The following is a 20,778-nucleotide window of genomic DNA, read 5'->3' as shown; positions in this document are numbered from 1 at the left end:
TCACCATGTGGGTGATGAAAAGAGCAGCTCTTTCTGGGTGGAAATCCTACATCCATTCGTTCACGAAGCTAGGGAAATTATAATATAGATCCATCTCGGAGTAGGAAAAATTATAGACTGTATTCTTCACTATAATTAAGCTGGTTTTTAGAGCTGTAAGTATGTTAGGCAATGCGTTTTTCTTCTTTTGAAGGTGTTTCTGAGACCTAATGTGTCAAAATTAAAACCCTGTGCCCCTTGTGGAGAGAGGCCATGACTTTCCTCATTGGGTTTAGGGTTTTGCTTCTCACCATCAGCTCTTCTGCTCCCCTAGCCGAGTCCACCAGTGGGTGCAGTCAGGCATCCTGGCCCAGCTGCCTTGGACTGACGGGGGGCCGGGCTGGCCCACCCTTCACTGTCCTAGACAACATCCTTTCAACCATGGCCTTATGAGCCACCGAAAATCAACCAGACACAGGCTTGGTTCTCCCTTCAGATGCCTGAGGTCCATGGGGGATTTTAAAAATTCATTAAAGGATTTTAATGAGTTAAAGGAATGCTTCTTCCGCAACCCCAGGATCTGGTTTATATATAACCTAAACCATTTGGGTTTATTTAGGCTAACCTCGTAAGTAGTGACTCTAATTCTGTCATTCCCTGGACCAGAGGGTCTGGTGGTGCCCACTACTTACATTATAAAGTCCAGAAGCATGAGCCTGGAATATGGCTGCCCTATCACCTTATTTATGGAATTCCCACTTGTCCTTGAACTCTCGCCAGTCGATCCTCCTCTGCACACCTGGACATACTTTTTTCTCTCTGAACTCCATGCATAGTGTTGGATGATGCTGATGTGACTGTCTCCCCAGCTGTGAGCTCTTTGATCTCCAGCCCATTCCATCACATAGCAAGGCCTCGAATGTTCAGTGAATGAATAGACTAATTAATTAGTTAATCTCAGAAGGGAGCACAGATATGCGAATCACCAGCCTGACCCCAAGAGTAGATGAGGGGTAAGCCAGCAGCGGGGTGGTAACAGTGAGAAGACCAGAATGAATGGATTCCTAAGAGTCATTGGAGGAGCCTGCAGAAGGGGACAGCTTGGTGAAGTAGTACGTGTTGGGGCGAGAGGTGGTGACACTGAAAAAGAGGGAGAAGTGGGACATAATCCTGAATATAGTGCACTGAGTAGTGGGAGGATAGGAGTGTCACTATGTTTAGGGATGCAGGATGGCTGGGTTGGTGGGGGACATCCTGACTTTGTTTTAGACAGGCTGGCAGTCAGGGACCCATGGCCACATGAGTGAGCCTAGCACCCGGCAGGCTCCTGAGAGTCATCAGCTTGTGAGACACAGGTGGAACTGGGCGTAAGTGGGGTTGAAAAGGAGAGACACGGGGTGCCTGGGTGGCTCAGTCGGTTAAGCATCTGACTCTTAGTTTCAGCTCAGGTCGTGATCTCACGGTTCATGAGTTCGAGCCCCGTATCAGGCTCGATGCTGACAGTGTGGAGCTCACTTGGGATTCTCTTTCTCTCTCCCTCAAAATAAATAAATAAATAAATAAAACTTAAAAGAACAAAAGAAGTGACTTTGAGTAGAGTGGAGCAGTAGGCTTGGCCAGACCAACAGGGAAATGAAGCTTCAGGCCTTGATGGCTGAAGCAGAAGGGTCTGGCAATAACCCAAGGAGACAGGATGCAGGGAAACGTGAGACTTGGGAGGTAGCATGTGTGGCAACCAGATGGGGCTTGGGAGCCTCCCACCTGTGGCTGTAGCCTAGCTCTGTGCACCGGTCTGGGTGAGGACCACTTGTTGCTCTTCGAGATAGAGCTATAGTTGGACCTGTTTGTGTCTTCCATTTGAGTGGGACATTATGCAGAGAAGACTGACTCCTGGAGATATGATTGTTAGAGACCCAACAAGACAAAGAAGCTTCTTTTTCTTTCTTGTAACAGACCAGGGTAGACGAGCTGATGTGCTCCATACGAACATATATGGATCCAGGTTCCTGCTCTCTTGTTTCTCTACCATCCCGGAGGGCAGTGTGTGGTCTCCAGGGCAGTCCCCAGACCAGCAGCATCAGCGTTCCCCAGAAACTTGTTAGAAATGCAGATTCTCTGGCACCACCCCAGACCTACTGGGTCAGAAACTCTGGGGCTGGAGCCCAGCTACTTGTGACTTTAAACGCCCTCCAGGTGATTCTGCTGTGCCCGGAAGTTAGAGAAGCTGTGCTCTGGGGTGCTGTCCTTGTTTGTGTGGGGGAAGCTAGTTTTGGGTACATCTGCAGTCCTGCTCTCAGGGGACAGATTGTGGAGATGTGCCGGGACAAGCGTGGAAGTGGCACTTCCAATCACATTCCATTGTCAAGGGCTGTTACTCAGCCAGAGCTAGCTGCTGAGAGGTCTGGGAAATGTGGTTGCTAGTTGCGTGGCCACATACCCACCTGCGACTCCCTTATAATGGGAGGAGGGGAGAGCAACTTTTGATAAACCACTAGCAACCTTGGCTTATGTGCAGTCAGTTTTAATCCACTTTTGATCCTCCAGAATAGAGGGGGATATCTACTTGCAGATCAGAGTTGAGGCTTATATGTTTAAAAAGGTACATGGGAATGGGGGGGAGGAGGTCGTTGTACCAGCCCCCAAATGTCTGTCCACCCCTTAGACACACACCTTTTTTTTTTTTTTACACCTGTCTTTTTTAAAAAATTTTTTAATGTTTTACTTTTGAGAGAGAGAGAAAGGATGAGCAGGGGGAGGGACAGAGAGAGAGAGAGGGAGACACAGAATTCAAAGCAAGCTCCAGGCTCTGAGCTGTCAGCACAGAGCCCGAGGCGGGGCTTGAACTCTCCGAGCCGTGAGATCCTGACCTGAGCCGAAGTTTTGCTTCACGGACTGAGCCCCCAGACGCCCCAGACACACACCTATCTTATCTGCTTACCCATTATATATTATGCTGCCCAGTCCCTATTTGCAACCTTCCAATAAAAGTCAAGATTTCACCCAAGGCACCAAGTCTTGGCAAGGAATGAGACAGAGAAGGAAGAAATGAGCAGCTGGGAGCTTGTCAAAGCAGCTGCCCACACCCGCCTAGTCTGTGGCCGGTGCAATTCCGGGGTGGCTGAGTGCACCCGCCTGGGCCGTGCCATGCAGTGCACAACTCCAGAGGGAGCTGTACAGCTGCTCACAGGGCCTCTGATGTGTACAGCTCCCGCTGGAGTTGGGTGATGTGGCTGCCCTGTCTTCGTCACCCCTCTGATCCCCAACAGCCTGGGCTCTGGGGCCTTCCTCCTGCCTGTGCTCTTTACCCTACAGATCCTGAGCTCACCCCCAATGTGCCCCCTCTGAACCTCCATCTTTGCTATGAGAGGCTCAGGAGGTGTCTCAGTGCTTTACATACCAAGCTTGGACAGAGAAATCGACTCTGGCTGGAGGTGAATTTTGTTTCTTTCCTCAAAGCCAGATGAAAGCCCAGCCCTGAGAGGTCTTGACTTTGACACCAGCAATGGGTCCCTGGGTCTGCCAGGAGAGACTCAGCACCCTCGGTTATAAAGCGGAGGTGATACACCTGAGACAGTCACTGAGGGACCTGGCCCAGATAAGGGGCTGACGCTGCAGGGGGATGGGGCTTCTGACTATTGGCCAAAACTCTAGCAGAGCCTGGGGCCAGAGGTGGCTTCTCCAGGCTCTGAAACACCTGGTCTCCATGACCAGGAAATCTGTGTTTCTGGAACACAGACAGAATGACTTGCCTCCCTTGGATCAGGCATTTGCTTATGTAATGAGTGCCTTTCAGGTCTAGCGCTCTGCCGCCCTGCTGGGGAGCATTGTACAGGGGGAAAGAAGGAAGCCACGCACGGGGTCCCACCAGGTGGGCCTCCGGGGCCAGACCCTCCCAGCCTCCAGTGGGTGGCCATCTTCAAGGGCTGGAGCGAAGGCAAGGAAAAGAGGGTGTGCTGTTCAGAGAAGTGGCTAACTGCACACTCGCCTTCAAAACCTGTCAAAACTGGCCCCCCTGGCTGCAGTTTCCGGTGAGGTCTGTCTCCACGAGGAAGGACCTGACTATGTGCCAGGTGTGTCCCATCAGCAAGGGCTGGCCCATGTCTGTCTGAGCCTCGTTTGTGTGATTTTCTACCTTGGCATACTCTGGGCATGGCTCTGTGTTTCTCACCTGAGGCTGGAGTTTAAAGACCAGGGGAAAGAGGGGACGATATAGAGGGGGCACCTGGGTGGCTCAGTCATTTGAGCGGCTAATGATTGATTTTGGCTCAGATCATGATCCCAAGGTCCTGGGATCAAGCCACGGGTCAGGCTCCACACTGAGCATGGAACCTGTGTGGAATTCTTTCCCCCTCTCCCTCTCCCTCTGACCCTCCCTGTTCATGTATGCTCTCTCCCTCTCCCTAAAAATAATTAATTAATTAATTAAAAAGCAAGCCAGCCAGCCCTGGAGAGAAACAGAAAAACTCCCTGGACTGGCTTGCGGGGGCCCTGTGCTTGACCATCCACACACAGATTCCTCCACATCCACGTAGCTTCAGGACTGAGTTTTGCTTTTTTTCTTGTCATCATCTCTGACTTCTGTGTCCCGGGGAACTATGTGAGAAACATTTGTATGAGTCTTAAAGGGTCAGGAGCTTTCCTGTGGCCCTTTAGTGCATCCGTTCATCTGTTCATTCAACATCTAGTGACACCTGCGTCTCAGGAGTTATGGTGGGTGTTGGGGTATAGAACTGAGCTCAGATTTTAGCAACTAATGTAGCTAAGGGAAATGCCTGAGCCCTGATGAATTAAAAAGAGCCTGTAGCGGGTCGCAGAACCCTATAGCATGTGGAAGGGATGGGGACAGAAAACTTTGGAGGCTTGAGGAATAGTGAATATTGTTGACAAGCAATGAGATGGTGGTGAGGTGCCAGGAAAGAACATCCAAAGTGGGACATTTTTTATGTGAAATGGGGCACTACTAACAGTCATGCCTAGACAGCAGATATAAACCAGGGTTGAACCAGAGAAACTGGCATTGTATGGGCAGACCGGAGCGTGTGGTCCCTCTGAAAAGAATCCACTCTGAAGCCAGACTGCCTGACTCCAAATCCCACTCCCTCTACCAACAGCGTGGCCCGGGGCAAACTCTGTGACCTCAGTCTCCCTCCCTTCATCCATAAGGTGGGGATGATTCACTTAAAGGGGAATTATGAGGAGTATGCTTGCAGATAAATGCTTACAAAGTGCTTAGAACCATCCTCAGCTCATGGCACCTGCTCACTTAATATTAGCCACTGTTACTACGATTAGCACATATTATTATGGGGCATTGTTATTACATAGCCTTAGGTGATGCAGAAGGGGTCAGAAATTACCATGCCAGCAATAAGGCCTGAAGTAGAGTGGCATTTTAACCCAAACCAATGAGTGAGATAGTTTTCCCAGTTTTACAGATGAGAGAAACTGAGGCTCAAGGTCACAGAGCAAGCTACAAACAGAAGTGGGACTAATAGGTACAAGTCTAGTCTTCCTTAAGTCAAAGGAGTGGGGGCGGGAGTCCTAGAGAGAAGAGAGGGAGTGGGTAAGGGCTATTGTCACCTTCTGGGCTTAATGACCTCATTAGCCCTGCTTTGATGGCAGAGGCGCTGTCAGTGCTGCGCCATGGAGCCCCTCCTACAGCCCACTCCCCAGGCTGTGGCCCTGCCTTTGAGGGCCCCCTCTCACCCCACTGAGAGCATTCCTTTTGTAGCACCTTGCTGTGCTGAGAACCAAGATGAAGTGCTTAATGGTCACTGTAACGCTTGCCTTCTCCCCTCTTTTATTTATTTCATAGCATGATTTATTATTTTAGTACCATGATTAACAAGACGGGAGAATACACATTCTTTTCAATGCATGTGGAACATTCACGAAAAGAATCAGTTTTCTGGGCCATGAAGCAAGTCTCAACAGATTTCAAAGGACTGAAATCACACAGCGCATATTCTCCAGCCCCAGTAGAGTCAAGCCAGAAATCAGTATGAAAAAGACAACTGAAATATTCCCCAAATGTTTTGGAATCAAACAATACACACACAACCTTGGAGCAAAAAAGACGTTGCAGTGGAATTAGATAATACTTTGACATGAATAGTGAAAATACCAAGGCACCTGAGTGGTTCATTCAGTTAAGCGTCTCTTTTTTTTTTTTTTTTTGTCTTTTTCTAAATTATTGTATTATTTTTTTAAAAAAACTTACATCCAAGTTAGTTAGCATGCAGTGCAACAGTGTTTTCAGGAGTGGATTCCTTAAGGCCCCTCACCCATTTAGCCCATCCCCCCTCCCACAACCCCTCCAGCGACCCTCTGTTTGTTCTCCATCTCTTATGTTTTTGTCCCCGTCCCTGTTTTATATTATTTTCACTTCCCTTCTCTTATGTTCATCTGTTTTGTATCTTAAAGTCATGAGTGAAGTCATATGATATTTGTCTTTCTCTGACTGGCTAATTTCACTTAGCATGATACTCTAGTTATATCCACATAGTTGCAAATGGTAAGATTTCATTCTTTTTGATTCCTGAGCAGTACTTCATTGTATATATATACCACATCTTCTTTATCCATTCATCCATCGATGGGCATTTGGGCTCTTTCCATACTTTGGCTATTGTTGATAGCGCTGCTATAAATATTGGGGTGCATGTATCCCTTCGAAACAGTACACTTGTATCCCTTGGATAAATACCTAGTAGTGCAATTGCTGGGTTGTAGGGTAGTTCTATTTTTAATTTTTTGAGGAATCTCCATGCTGTTTTCCAGAGTGGCTATACCAGTTTGTGTTCCCACCAGCAGTGCAAAAGAGATCCTCTTTCTCAAGTGTCTGACTCTTGATTTCAGCTCAGCTCATGATCTCACTATGAGATCTCACACTATGTGAGATCAAGTCCCACCTTGGGTTCTGCACTGACAGCATAGAGACTGCTTGGGTTTCTCTCTCTCCCTCTCTTTCTGCCTCTCCCCATCTCATGCTGTCTCGCTCGCTCTCAAAATAAATAAATATTTTTTTAAAATAGTGAAAATACCACAAGTGTAAATGTGCAGAAAGCAGCCAAAGCAGTACTCGGAAATACATAGCCATCAATGCATAGATACATCTTGAAAAAGATCAAAAAACTGTACAATTAAGATCGCTGCACTTTACTGTATATTTGCTAAACTTTAATTTTAAAAGTTTAGAAAAATAGGAAATCATCTGATATAACAAATTCACACTTAAATACAAATAGGTAATAACACGGAACTATATCTGCTTTCTAAGAAAGACCTCTCTAACTAAAGTGATTTTTGTCATAACTTTCAGACTGAAAAATTTCAAGTGGTCAATGTAGGAGCGTTGAACTTCAGCCAATCCATCCAGCAGGAGCTTATATAAAAATTGCATTTTAGGGACACATTGGGTAAAACAGAGCTTAGAAAGTAAGATGTTGGTGAATGATAAAATAAAAAAGAGAAGATGAGGAAAAATAATGTCCCAATATATTTTTGTAAGTTCAGACTTACTTGGCAAGTGGAAACCAGGGAACTGGTCTGGTGTCAGTGGTCTGTTTCCAGGATAACCTTTGGAAATGGTCCCCTACATTGCTAGTGGCCTTCCAGTGTATAATTCCAAATTGATTCCTCTGTACTTCTATAGAGAACGTAATTCTCTGTCATTCTTACCCTGTCTCCTTCCCCCACTGGTTATTTGGTAGGCTTTCATGATTTTGAGGCTCATCTTAACTTTAACCTTAGTTAAATCTTATTAATATTTGTATCCCCCTTCTTTTAATTAAAGTGACTTTCCTGTTGGTATCAATCTGGTCCTGACTTTACTGTGATGGATTCCTCATGTCACCCACGAATAGGGTCTCCTGTCATGGTCATCTGTGTAGAGTCTACTAGCAGGTGGATGGGTTTAGGTGAAGAATCCGTGAGACTCTGTCTCCAGCTATCAGATACATAGTCTCTGGCTGATGTATTCTATAGAGTTACCTACACATTGTCCTCCATTGAGAAGCTCTCAGGGAGTTGGTTAGAATAATTCCTTTGCTTTTGTGTGGCACTGAGGCTGTAAAATTACAGTGCACACAGTTTGTGGAATTCTCTGTCCTGTTGGACCTCACAGCCATCCTGCAAGGGAAACAGAGCTGCACTAGCATCATGTCCATTTTACAGAAGAGGAAGCTGAGGCCCAGAGTCACACTGCTGTAGGTGACAGCTGGTATTCACACTCAGTCTTCTAAACTGCTGACTAGTACTATTTTTATTTGCTCATTGATTCTTGGCAGAAGCACTAGGGAGGTCCTCATTTCATGGGTCAGGCTGCAATTTACAAAAAGACGCATCAAACACAAAGCAAAGGGTGCTACCCATCTATATGCAGAGTCCAAAAGCTCAGTTTATGTATAAACGTGCAGAACAAGGAAAAAGCCAAATGACTTGCTTCAGGTTATGAGTGGAGCCCTGACTGATCCATATAATGCATGTTGGCACTTGCAGATGAAGTAAAAAATAACCCATGTACTTAGGAAAACATATCTCTCTGAGCATAAAGACTAAGACTTCTTAGTGCTAGGATTTTAATTCAGGTTCCGCCTACAGCACCATCCACATGGCACTATAGTTAGCAATCGAACCTTAAGTTTGGTCCAGAAAAGTTGCCCACGTTCATTTACCTGCACACAATAAATATGGTGATATAAAAGAAATGGCCGGTGGTGTCCCGGAGGCCCCAGGCCGGGCCATGCCTCATGGTAGCACTAGCAGCTTCTAGATGCCAAGCCTCGAAGTCAAGGAGACAGAGGACCAGGGAGAAGAGGGTGGTCCCCCCTGAGGGTTCCCCTAAGCAGTTTGATATCTTGGTGGTGACAGCCACCATGCTTCTCCCGACCCAGGAACACTGGCCCCACCACCTCCTTCTGCGGCCCCTACCTGGGGTGTCGGCCCCAGGAAGCTTCCCTCATTCTTAACTTCCACCAGAGGCCACCAAACTGAGAGAAGTTACCAGAAGCCAGAAGTAGAACTGCCCAGATAAAGGTAAAACATCTGCACCCACTCTGCCCATGTCTCTCCACTTCCCAGTTCTGTGCCTTGGTTTCCTCTTTTGGAAAAGGGGTGGTAACACCACCATGGGGTAGTTTTAAGTAGTAAATTAATTACTGCACTTACAGCACTTAGCTCACTTGTCTAGCACATGGTTAGCATTTAGAATACTATTATTATTATTATTATTATTATATCAGCTGATCAAAATCTTTTTGGTGGCCATGGAGATAGGAGACCAGGCCCCTGCCCCGCCAGTCATCTGCACTGTGACTTTGGCCACAGTGTGATCACCGCTCCCCCACCCCATCCTCTCCCCATTCCCCACCCCAGGGATCCTTTTGCATTTTTCAGCTGACCCATTCAGAAGGTCGGAGAAGACCCCACTTTCCTGACTGCCTCAGAGGAACTGTCCACCCACCAGGAATGGGTCAGGAGGCAAACGGAAATTTTAAGAGAGAAAGAAAATACAAAGAAGGACAAAGCTGTCTATGCTGGGGACGGAATCACGCTATGCAGGGCTGCAACCAGCTTTTATTAGGAGCCCACATTAAGTTATAAATTCAACCAGTTAGATTGTTTTTTTCCTTTCCAACTGTTTTTGCCCGTCATGCAGGCATGGCCACTTGCTGGCCAAGAACCCAGAAGTGGAAACCGGCACTTACTTAACGGAAGGGGTAGGGTCTGGTTTTTCCATGGGAAACACACACTGGTTTTGTTTTTATTTTAGAATCACTAAGCTCCCCAGGAGTCCCCTCCCCCACCTTGGATATGAGGTGCTCACCCCTTAGGAAATGAAGAGTCAAGGCACCCCCAAACCTGAGATTTTGTGAATGGGAGCAGAGAAGAGGTCGGTGAGATCCCAGGAGTAGAGAGTGTAGGGAAAGAGGAAAAGTTACAGCTAAATGTGGCCAGCAAGATTCTCCCCAAGCCCCTAACCTAATTTGCTAGCCTTTTCTGCAGCCACAGTGCCCAGCCACACCTCCGGGCCTTTGCATCGCCTCTGCCTGCACTGCCTTCCTTCCTGTTCTGCCTGCAGTGACCCTGCTGGTCCTCAAGGACCAGATTAAATGCCCCCCTCCCCCACCCATCCCACTGTGGCAGAATTACTGCCACTTCTTCTGTGCCACCCTCAGGGTGTAGAGGTGATCTCCATGCCTGTGCCCCACCCCTGCCATTACTGTGTGCTCTCTAAGGACTAACTCCAGTGATTCTGAGTACAGCTTCTGGCACATGGTGGGGACTCGGTGCACGTTTGTTGAATGATTGAAGGATGCAGCTGGCCCAGGGACTGACAGTGCCGCTGTACTTACCTGGGATTCTAGTCTGACCCCAAGCACTCCATACCCCCTGCTGCCCCTTACCATTAAAGGACTTGGCTCTTCCCCACCCACCGCCCAGGAGGGTCTGCTCTGCTCCCGGGTGCTCACCCTGCCTGAGCCTTGCCCCGCGCAGTGCGAGTTCCCACGCATCTGGCCAGCCCGCTGGGGTCTTTGTGCACATCCCTCATCCTCTCTGTACTTTGAGACTCACTCACTTGGGGGGCTGGCAGTAGAAGAGATAATAATCCCCAGTTCTCACGGCCCTGAACATTACACATCCCGCCAGAGGAAAGTCCCCCAAATCTGTCATTTCACCATCAAGGCATTTGTGGTTGCTTTTCTGAGAATCCTATGGCATGGGTCCTGACTCTGCTAATCGCAGCTACCAGGCCTCTGGCTGCCCTTGAATGCCAGCTTTGTTCTGCACTCAGAGCCTGGGCCTGGGGGGACTGGCACCCTGAAGCTGCATTACCAGGCTGTCTGGGAAATCTCTGACATCTCAACGGGAACGGGGCATCCTAAATGTGGATTTAGTGTGAGAGGGCGGGCCCAGCTATGTCTATTTGATGCAAAGGATAGTCATAGTGTACGAGTATGGACTTCCAGAACTGGTAGGGGCTTTAAAGAACACTGGTCCAGGGGCGCCTGGGTGGCTTAGTCGGTTAAGCGTCCGACTTTCGCTTGGGTCATGATCTCGTGGTTCGTGGGTTCGAGCCCCGTGTCGGGCTCTGTGCTGACTGCCAGCTCGGAGCTTGGAGCCTGTTTCAGAGTCTGTGACTCCCTCTCTCTCTGACCCTCCCCTGCTCATGCTGTCTCTCTCTCTCCTATAAATAAATAAAACATTTAAAAAAAAAATAAAGAACACTGGTCCAAAGTGACCCTCAGACCAGCAACAGCAGCAGCATCTGGGAGTAGGGTGACCCACCATCCCGGCATGCTGGGCGTGGTCCAGGTTTAGCACTGAAAGTCCGGTGTTCTGAAAAGTCCCTCACTCAGTTGTGGGCACGTTGGGTCATTAGCTACCCTCAGATAACTCTTGACATGTGCCTGCTGTGTGGATGGGAAAACAGCCAGAGAGGGGACGTAACCCGCCCAAGTGCAGGCACCAAGGAAGGGGCAGAGGCGGGAGAAGGGTCCTGCCTCTGTGGGCAGCTTGGCTGCTTGGTCTCAGCAGATGTAGCTGATGCACTAGAGCCCGACCAGTCAGCTTGTTAGAAGATGAAACAGGCACTGAAAAGGGGCGCCTGGGTGGGTCAGTCGGTTAAGCGTCCAACTTGGGCTCAGGTCATGATCTCACGGTTCGTGGGTTCGAGCCCCGCATCGGGCTCTGTGCTGACAGCCAGCTCAGAGCCTGGAGCCTGTTTCAGATTCTGTGTCTTCCTCTCTCTCTGACCCTCCCCTGCTCGTGCTCTGTCTCTTTTACTCTTAGAAATAAAAAATAAAACTTTTTTTTCTTTTAAAAAGGCACTGAAGGGGCGCCTGGGTGGCTTAGTCGGTTAAGCGTCTGACTTTCACTTGGGTCATGATCTCGCGGTTCGTGGGTTCGAGCCCCGCGTCGGGCTTTGTGCTGACTGCCAGCTCGGAGCCTGGAGCCTGTTTCAGTCTGTGACTCCCTCTCTCTCTGACCCTCCCCTGCTCACGCTGTCTCTTTCTCTCTCCTAGAAATGAATAAAACATTGAAAAAAAAAATTAAAAAAAAAAAAGGCACTGAAAAGGACTCAAACCAGTTGCTGCTGTTACTGGGCACTGGGCTCAGGCAGGGAAGGTGGAGATGGCCATCTTTGTGGTGGGTCGGGGGAACCCTGCTGAGCCTGGAGCTTGTGAGTGAGCAGCAAGGAGCCGGGACTCCAGACGCAGGGCACAGTGGAGCCAAGGCCAGAGGGAGAGGCGGGAGGTCTTTTTTTTTTTTTTTTTTTTTTAATATTCATTTTTGAGAGACAGAGCGTGAGTGGGGGAGGGTCAGAGAGATAGAGAGCCCTACATGGGACTCGAACTCACGAGCCATGAGATCATGACATAAGCTGAATTCAGCTGCCCAACTGACTGAGCCACCCAGGTGCCCCGAGGCGGGAGGTCTTGAAAAAGGCCAGAGAAGAGATCAGTTTGGCTGGACCAAGGCTCCAGGAGGGATGGTCACCTCTTCTTTGTGCTCAGGCCCCTATAACAAAGAGTGACCACCCCTCTGGGTGGGGGTTAAGGTGTCTCTGCCTCACCTGCTCCCACCGTCTCTGCCTCTGGCCACTGAGGGACACCTCCTGCCATTGGCTCAGAACATCCCCATTGTCTAGATAGAAATAAAGCCCACTTAGGAAGGTAAGCTGTTTCCCCCAAATCCTCAGACATCCCGCAGAGCTCAGTGAACATGGTCTTGGAGGCTCTGAAGCCCTGCTGCCTCCAGCCTGTCAGGTCAGGGGACACGTGTTTGCTCTTCTCCTCTCCGGAGGCCGCCACAGCCATTCCCATCCCCCCCATCGCCCCCACTGCCGCTGTCCCCGTGTGTTACCTGCTAACCAGAGGGGAGACCGAGGAAAACTAGGTCCTGGAGGGGGGTGTCCACCAGAGCAGCCGTCTATCTGCCGGGAATCCCATCCAGAGCCACCTGGCAGGTGGGCTGGGAGTGCCCATGCTCCTAGGAAGGTAGTTGCCTCACCAGCCCGTCCACCTGTCCTGGGCCACTAGGTAGTCGAGTCAAGGGCAGTTGATGTCCTGAAGCTGACGTAGAACCACAGGAGGGTGTTCAGTGAGGCCATCCTTCATAAGGCTTGCATTTTGCAGAGGGGCTAGGCCCCGATGAGGCGCCCGGAGAGAAGTTAAGAAGTTAATGCTGAGGGGCACCTGGGTGGCTCAGTCAGTTAAGCGTCCAACTTCAGCTCAGGTCATGATCTCACGGTTCATGGGTTCGAGCCCCGCGTTGGGCTCTGTGCTGACAGCTGGCTCAGAGCCTGGAGCCTGCTTCGGATTCTGTGTCTCCCTCTCTCTCTGACCCTCCCCTGCTCATGCTGTCTCTGTCTCTGTCTCTCTCTCTCTCTCAAAAAAAAAAAAAAAAAAAGTTAGTGGTGAAATCCAAGGAGATGGTGAGATGTCAACCAGGCCATTGCCAGCAGGGATGGTGGGCAGGGGACAGATACCTATAGACAGGTAGGGAGTACAATTAAGAGGCAGCACACGGCGGGGGGTGGAGGGGTGGAGAAGGGGGGACAACCCCAGGGAGGAGGAGGAAGAAGAAGCTATGCTGGAGATTGACATGCAAGGGGAAGGACTGGAGAACAGAGTGAGGGTTCCAGAAGCCAGGGGGAGGGCACGGACCTCTGTGCCCTGTGCTGGGAGAGGATTCACTCTGCCAGAGAAGGGCATCAGTGCAGCATGCAGGTGGGATCCCAGGTGGGATCCAGGGGAGGGGAGGAAATGGAGACTCGGGTAGGTATTTTCAAATGAGAAGGGAAGCAGCTTCAGGGAAGCAGCTAGAAGAAGACCTATAGGGTAAAGGATCATTGTGCATCGAATAGAAGGGAAGCTGTGTGTGCTTGTCCCCTGAGGAAGGTTGTATAGCTCCCAGACTGTCTGAGACCCAGGCTTTTTTAAACTGATCACTCTTTTCAACTAATGGCTCAAAATGGCTACATGAGCTTCAGGCTGGAAGGAGGCATGCCCCACCCCCCTCGCTTTAAGGATATTTCTGGTCACTAGAGATAAACACTGACATTTATTAATGACAACAGGATCCATCTACCAGGATGATATCACAACTGCAAGTCTGTATGCACGCCATAAAACAACTGCAAAGTACATGTAGAAAAATGGACAGAATCAAAGGACAGATAAATTCATGGTCATAATGAGGGCCTGTAAGACACCTTTTCAACAGACTAGAGAGCCAGCAGACACAAAAGCAGTAAAGGGATAGATATGGAAAGTGCTCTTAGCAGATTTGGCCTAATTAACACAGAGAGTTCTGCACCCTACTTTTTTTTCAAATGCACAGGACACATACACCCCGAAAATGATACCTCTAAGAAGCTGACTACACCACTTCCACTTCCATGCCATTTGCCAGCAGTCAGTCCTGGCTGCGCCTAGCAGGAAGGGATGCTGGGAAATGTCATCCACTCCAGGTGGCCAGTGCTCACCAAAACTGAGGGATTCTGCTCAGAAGGCAAAAGGGGAGAATAAGTATTAAAGGAGCCAGCCCTCTCCTTTGTCCCCTCTCCTGGCAGCCTGAGTCCCAAGAGCACTGCACAGTGGGTAAGAGCTTGGGCTCAGTCACATGCTCCTCACCCTCTCCTGGCTTTGGCACTTACTTCCTGTGTGACTTTGGACAGGTTATTTAACTTGTCTAAGCCTCAGTTTCCTTACCTTTCAAAAATGAGAATTACCCTACTTCCTAGGGCTGTTGGAAAGATGGAACAAGATAACACGTATAAAGCACTTAGTTCTGTGCCTGGCACATAACAGATGCTCAATAAATGTTAGCTGCTCAGAGAGGTTAAGTAGCTTACCCAAGGTCACACAGCTGATTAATGACAAGGTTATCTTTCAAATCCAAGCATCTGGCTCTAAGCTGGGAAGCAGGGTCTCTGAGGTCTCCGCCACCTCTGGCACAGGGCCCTCCATACAGTGCGGATGTGGTGGGAGATGAAGGCTGAGCAGGAGGGGATAGGAAACTGCTACCCCCAATTAGCCATGTCACATTAGAGAATGTTAATTTCCTCATTCCCTCTGCAGAAGTTTGAATTAATGAGCCCAAAGCCTTTTTTCCCCCCTGACCCTGATAGTCCAGTTCTATCTTTTCTACCACTAATACCTGAAATTTTACCATTAGAAATGTGTTTTTTTTAATTAAGTTCTGTCTTCTGCCTCAACTCCTTTTTTTTTTTTTTAATATTTATTTATTGTTGAGAGATGGAGGCACAGAACATGAGCTGGGGAGAGGGAGAGAGAGAGAGGCAGAGACAGAGAATCCGCAGCAGGCTCCAGGCTCTGAGCTGTCAGCACAGACCCTGATGTGGGGCTCAAACCCACAAACCGTGAGATCATGACCCAGGCCAAAGTTGGACACTCAACCAACTGAGCCACCCAGGCGCCCCTGCCTCAACTCCTTTTTTAAAAATACAGTTTTCCTTTAGAGGATGCTGGCCCCTTGGTTTGCAGGTCCTGACGCTTGGTGTACAGACCTAGGGAAGGGCCTATAGCTTGGCTCTGTGAAAGATGCAGACAGGAGAGGCCGGGCCCCACACCAACTGTCCATTTGCTAACGGCCCACAGTGGCCCAGAGACTCTGGTTGGGGCCACCTGCGGAATGACCGTGTAATAGCTCCTGTTCTGGTGGCCCAGCTGACCCCATCTGTCACCATTTTTCACACTTTTTTTGGTAAGCTTCCTTTTTTTTTTCCTCCTTCTGTATTTTTGTCCCCCACACTGCCTCTGAGACAAAATCGGAGAAAAATGGGTTTTGTCCTTTTTTAACCAGAAGACTAAAAGTCTTAAATTACCTTCTTCAGGTTCTACAAATAGAAATCCCAAAGAAGACAGCCACCTTTTCTTTCCTCTTCCTCTCCCTGTCTTCGGGGTCTCTGGGCTTGAAATAAGAGGCAGAGCGGTAGCTTAGGAGGACTTAGGTGGGCTCGGCCCCATGCCGGCCAGGGAACAGGAGCAGGGTGGTGGCAGCGAGGGCCTCACTGGAGATGGGGAATGAAGGAGTAGAGGGTGGAAATGAGCAAAACCAGTGCCCCATTGCTATGGCTCTTGAATTAGAAAGGTCCCCTCGAGGGGGCCGGTTTCTTAAAGGGCAGCTGCTCTGTGCGTGTTAGAGCCTGGGCGGGGCCGGGGGAAGTGGAGCTGAGGGGAAGAGGAAGCTACGGAGGCTGTTGTCCAGACTTCCTGGGAAGCAAATGGAATTACCGGGCACAGCGAAGCTCCTGTACGTGTGTCACCCCACTGACGTCATGGTTCCCAGAGGGTCCCTCGGTGGGCAGTCGGACACGCAGAGGGAGCATGGTTCCAGGGCAAAAGCTAGGAATTGAGGAGCTGGAGTCCTGGGTTCTAATCCCTGCGGCATATAATAATAATACCTAGCATTTATGGAGCACTTACTGTGTGCTGAGGACTATGCTCAACACCTCACGTAGATGATCACATTTCATCTTCCAAACAAGCCTGCGCTATCGGTGTCATTATTATCTTCAGGTGAGGATGCTGAAGAATGAGCAGTTTAATGACTCGCCCAAAGTCTCACGTATCTTGTGACAGACCTGGGTTTGAACCCAGGGAGTCAGACTCCAGAGCTCTTGTCTTCCTGCCAAACAACCAGGCCTGCTGACCTGCTTCCTCACGGGGAAAGTCGAGGTGCAGGGGACAGGTGGGGTGGACTGGCTGAGGCTGATGTTCTTTCCAGCCTAGACTGTCTGATTTGGGGCTCATGCCCCGCCTGTGCACAAAGGGGTCCCGCTCAAGTAATGCAGAGTGCCAGACCCTGGGGCCAAGTGCCAGACACACTTGGTGTGCGTGAGTGTGTGTGTGTGTGTGTGTGTGTAGGACAGGTAAATTTGTGTCCTGCAGCCCTGATGAAACAGAGAAGAGAATCAGAGCACACAACAAGGTCAGTGCAATGTCTGTAGGAAGACCTATAGGTTAGATTTAGGTCAAAAGGGCAAAACCAAGATCCAAAGGGTCTAGAAAATTCTGCTCAGTTCACCTCTATTGTGCATCCGACAGCCTTTGGATTTCCCTGATCCTTCTCCAGGTTACATACCCACAGCCTCAGACCCACCTGGCCCAATGGGCTAGTCAGGAGTCCTGGCTCTGGGAAGAGGGCAGTGGCTCCCCCATGGTCTGCCCCCCCCCTTCTACCTGACACGTGTGTCGTCTTTGCAGGCCCACCGACCATGGCCCATTACAAGGCTGAGCAGGACGACTGGCTGCTTGTCTACCTGAAGTATTTACTCTTCGTCTTTAACTTCTTCTTCTGGGTAAGTGAAATTTTGCACACACATCCCCTTCCCCAGCAGAGTGAGTCAAGCCACCTTTGTTTTTTAGTGAGTCACCACCCTGGTTGATTTCTTCCAAATCAAAGACCACCCATGGGCAAATTCTGCCTACGTGAGAGCAAACATGTACATTTGCTACTGAGGGGGAAGAAAAGAATCTGGTCTGCGGGCTGGTGTGGAGTCCCACCATGTGGCATCTGAATAGAGGATGTGTGAACACGACATGGAGAGTGTGTTCCAGCCGCTGTACGAGGGTCTGGCTCTTCCTCCCCAGCTAACGTGTTGCACCAGGGCTTTGTGGGAAATGTGCCTGCCTGAAACAATTGCTTGTTCTCCCCTGAAGCCCATTTGCCTTTCCTGGTTAACTTCAGGCCCAGGGCTGGTGTGACAGGAATGGCATCTGTAGTGACTCGTCTCAGGAAGCCTGCCCGCTGAGGTCTTTCAGGAGGAGTGGGGTCTGTCCATTTGGGGCAATTATCGGAGCAACTGGGAGCAGATGGCCATCAGTTTCCCCAAGTAGCCAGCCACCGGAATGTGTGTATTTTGTATTACAATCTCACGAAATCCAGAGAGGCAGAAGGGTGCTTAGGAGGCTAAGCAGGCTTTGCTGGGCTCTGCTTCATTAATCCAGCAAGCCACTTGACGTCGGTGAGCCTCTTTCCCCAGCTTCAAAACGGGAATCGTTTCCAACTGCTTGGGGTTTGTTAAAAACAGACAACAGGCCCCGAATGGAGGCACTTACACTAAGCCATCATGTCACCAAACCGAGACTTAATTATGGTCCTGGCTCTCCCAGAAGGGGCATCTTAAACCAGTCAATCGGGAATTGTCTGAGGAGCACTGGTTAGGTAATCTGCCTGATAGATCCCCGCCTTCCCCTGAAGGAAAGTGACCTTGCAAGAGCCAGCCTGCTTTTTTTTTTTTTTTTGCCTAGTGTAACATCCTTGTTCCGCTCTCTTCTGGGCATAAAAGTCTTGTCTTTTGTGTGGTTCTTTGGAGCTCCTTTCTTACCTGTTAGATTGGATGCTGCCCAATTGGAAGCAATTTCTGCTCAAAGAAACTTTTAAAATGTTTGATATGGCTCAGTTTATCTTTTAACACTTCACTTAGCAGATGCCCTAAAATAGTATATGTTAAGGTCTTAGCTCAGTCTCTGCACATAGAGAGCAGTCAATAAATGCAATATTTTGGGTATGTTAGGTGCAGAAAGCCTGAAAATACCACCACGTCAAGCTGCTGATAAAACAGAGCCGAGTTTCCTTCTTACCCTGGGAAGCGATGCTCTCCCTTGACTGAGTCTGAGAAACCTCTCAGAAAGGGAAAGGCAAAGACAGGTTTTATCTACATTTTCAGGGTCTTTCATTAAGACTAATGAAACTGTGGGGACGCCTGGGTGGCTCAGTCGGTTAAGCCTTCGACTTCAGCTCAGGTCATGATCTCACAGTTTGGGAGTTCGAGCCCCGCATCGGGCTCTGTGCTGACAGCTCAGAGCCTAGAGCCTGCTTTGGATTCTGTGTCTCCCTCTCTCTTTGTCCCTCCCCCACTCGTGCCCTGTCTCTCTCCCTCTCAAAAATAAACATTAAAAAAAAAAACAACAACTAATGAAACTGGGGAAGTGAGTGTGTTAAGACACTGAAGGACCGTGACACACGGTAATTTAGGATCGTTGGGCACAGCAAGGCCAGGGTTTGGGAGAGCCTGGGAGAGTAGACAGTCATTTGATGCTATCTGCTAAAAAGTCGAACAATTTGATGTTTGTTTAAATGTTTTTTGCAAAGTTCCTGAAATGAACAATAAACTTATTTTATTTGCAACTTTTATCTTCCTGAGCAAGAGTTTCCTGGAATAGTGAAGCTATAGTGAGGAAGACAGTGGAATAATAAAGCCATGCTGATGTGATCAGTAAGCTGTGTGGGTGTAGATAGTTTTGATTCTCAGAGATAAATCCAATAGAGTGCTTAGGATTCTCGCTGAGTGAGGATTTTTTTTTTTTTAAGAGTAAGTCTGTTTTTCCTGATCATAAAGGTCTATGTCTCCACTACCAATAATCCCTAAAATACTGAAAAATATAAGTAAGAAAATTATCCATAGCTCACACCAGTAGGTCCCTAGGGATGCTGTAACAGGGGATCATAAACTGGGTAGTTTCAAACAACACAGCTGTGTTCTCTCCCAGCTCTGGAGGCTGGAAGTCCAAAATCAACATGTCATCACGCTCCTTCTGAGATGCTGGGTAGAATCAATCTTGCCTTGACTCTTCCGAAATTCTGATGATGACCTGCAGTTTTTGGCATTCTTATGCTTGCAAAGTCCTAATTTAGGTCTCTGCCTCTGCCATCCCATAGTGTTCCTCCTGTGTGTCTCTATTTTACGTGGCATTTTCTTCACCTTATAAGGACCCCACTCCTACTGAAGAAGGGCCCACCCTAAAGACCTCATCATAACTTGATTATATCTGCAAAGGTCCTATTTCCAAATAAGGTCCCATTCATAGATGCCAGGGTTAGGTCTTCAACAAACCTTTTGGGGGGGACACAATTCAACCCATAATACTATCACCCAGGAATAATCACTGTTGACACCCCCTCTAGACTTTGCCCTGATGGCAACCTGCAGTATGGGAGTGACAGTGGGGATCAAATATTTGGAGAGCGTCAAGGGACTTGGGAGGCAAAGTTAGGCCATTAACTGGCCAAGAGAGAAGAAAATGTGTAGCCCTTGGGTAGATGGTGAGGCTATTCACTGCAGTGGTAGACCAGAAAGACAAGCTGTTGGGCATCACATGGAGAGGTCAGATGTAGGCACGGTGAATCTGAGTTGCCAGGAGACATCAGAGCAGAGGTGCCCCGTGGGAAGTTGACTGATGGGTCTGGATCATTCCCATCCAGCCGGTGGCTGCAGCCACAGAAACAGGTGAGAACCCCCAAAGACAGCATGGAGGCTGAGAAGAGAGGCAAGAATGAGATGTAGAGTGTCGCAGTGGTCAGGAGTGGGTCTAGTCTCAACAGTGGCCCCCGTCTGCCCTGACTGAGGGAGCTTCTGAGACGCGGGACCTTCGGAGAGCCCCAGGCAAGGAAATACCAATGGTCCCCTGGGGAAGGTGGAGGAGGGGCTGTCAGAGCCGTGGGAGGAAGACTGGGACAGTATCACAGAAGCTGGAGACTGGGAGGGCTGGGCCGTGTTAAAGGGAGAGGACACATCAGTTATTTTAAGGCCCAGGAAGCGGCCATTGGGTTTGACCACACCGAGTTTACTGGCAGGTATGGTGAGAGTACTCTCAAGAGAGTAGCTGGGGGGGATGAGGGCAAGGAAGTGGGCACTCCGTGTAGACAACACCTGCTGGGCACTGGGAGAAGAGAGAGGACAGTAGCTGGTGGGGCCGTAAGGCTGTGATGAGGTGCCCAGCCCGGAGTATCTTTGGAAGGGCCCTGGTGTCACACCTCCTGCCCGTG

At 49.2% G+C, this 20,778-nt stretch overlaps 1 protein-coding gene across 2 annotated transcripts in view; it reads left to right on the top strand.

Annotated features, from left to right (window-relative positions):
* The window catches only part of TSPAN11 (tetraspanin 11), a 73,505-nt gene that overhangs the window by 15,489 nt on the left and 37,238 nt on the right, over positions 1–20,778 (top strand). For both annotated transcript variants that reach the window (XM_039236379.1, XM_039236378.1), the window contains exon 2: positions 17,214–17,308. In XM_039236379.1, the coding sequence (XP_039092310.1) occupies positions 17,225–17,308 (84 nt within the window). In that variant the 5' untranslated portion in view covers positions 17,214–17,224. The remainder of the gene's footprint in view (positions 1–17,213; positions 17,309–20,778) is intronic.

Source organism: Hyaena hyaena, unplaced genomic scaffold (genome assembly GCF_003009895.1).
Source record: "Hyaena hyaena isolate Hyena2069 unplaced genomic scaffold, ASM300989v1 scaffold_108, whole genome shotgun sequence".
In the NCBI taxonomy this organism is placed as follows: Eukaryota; Metazoa; Chordata; class Mammalia; order Carnivora; family Hyaenidae; genus Hyaena; species Hyaena hyaena.
Note: the sequence above shows the minus strand (reverse complement) of the source record. Positions and strands in the feature narration are given on the sequence as shown.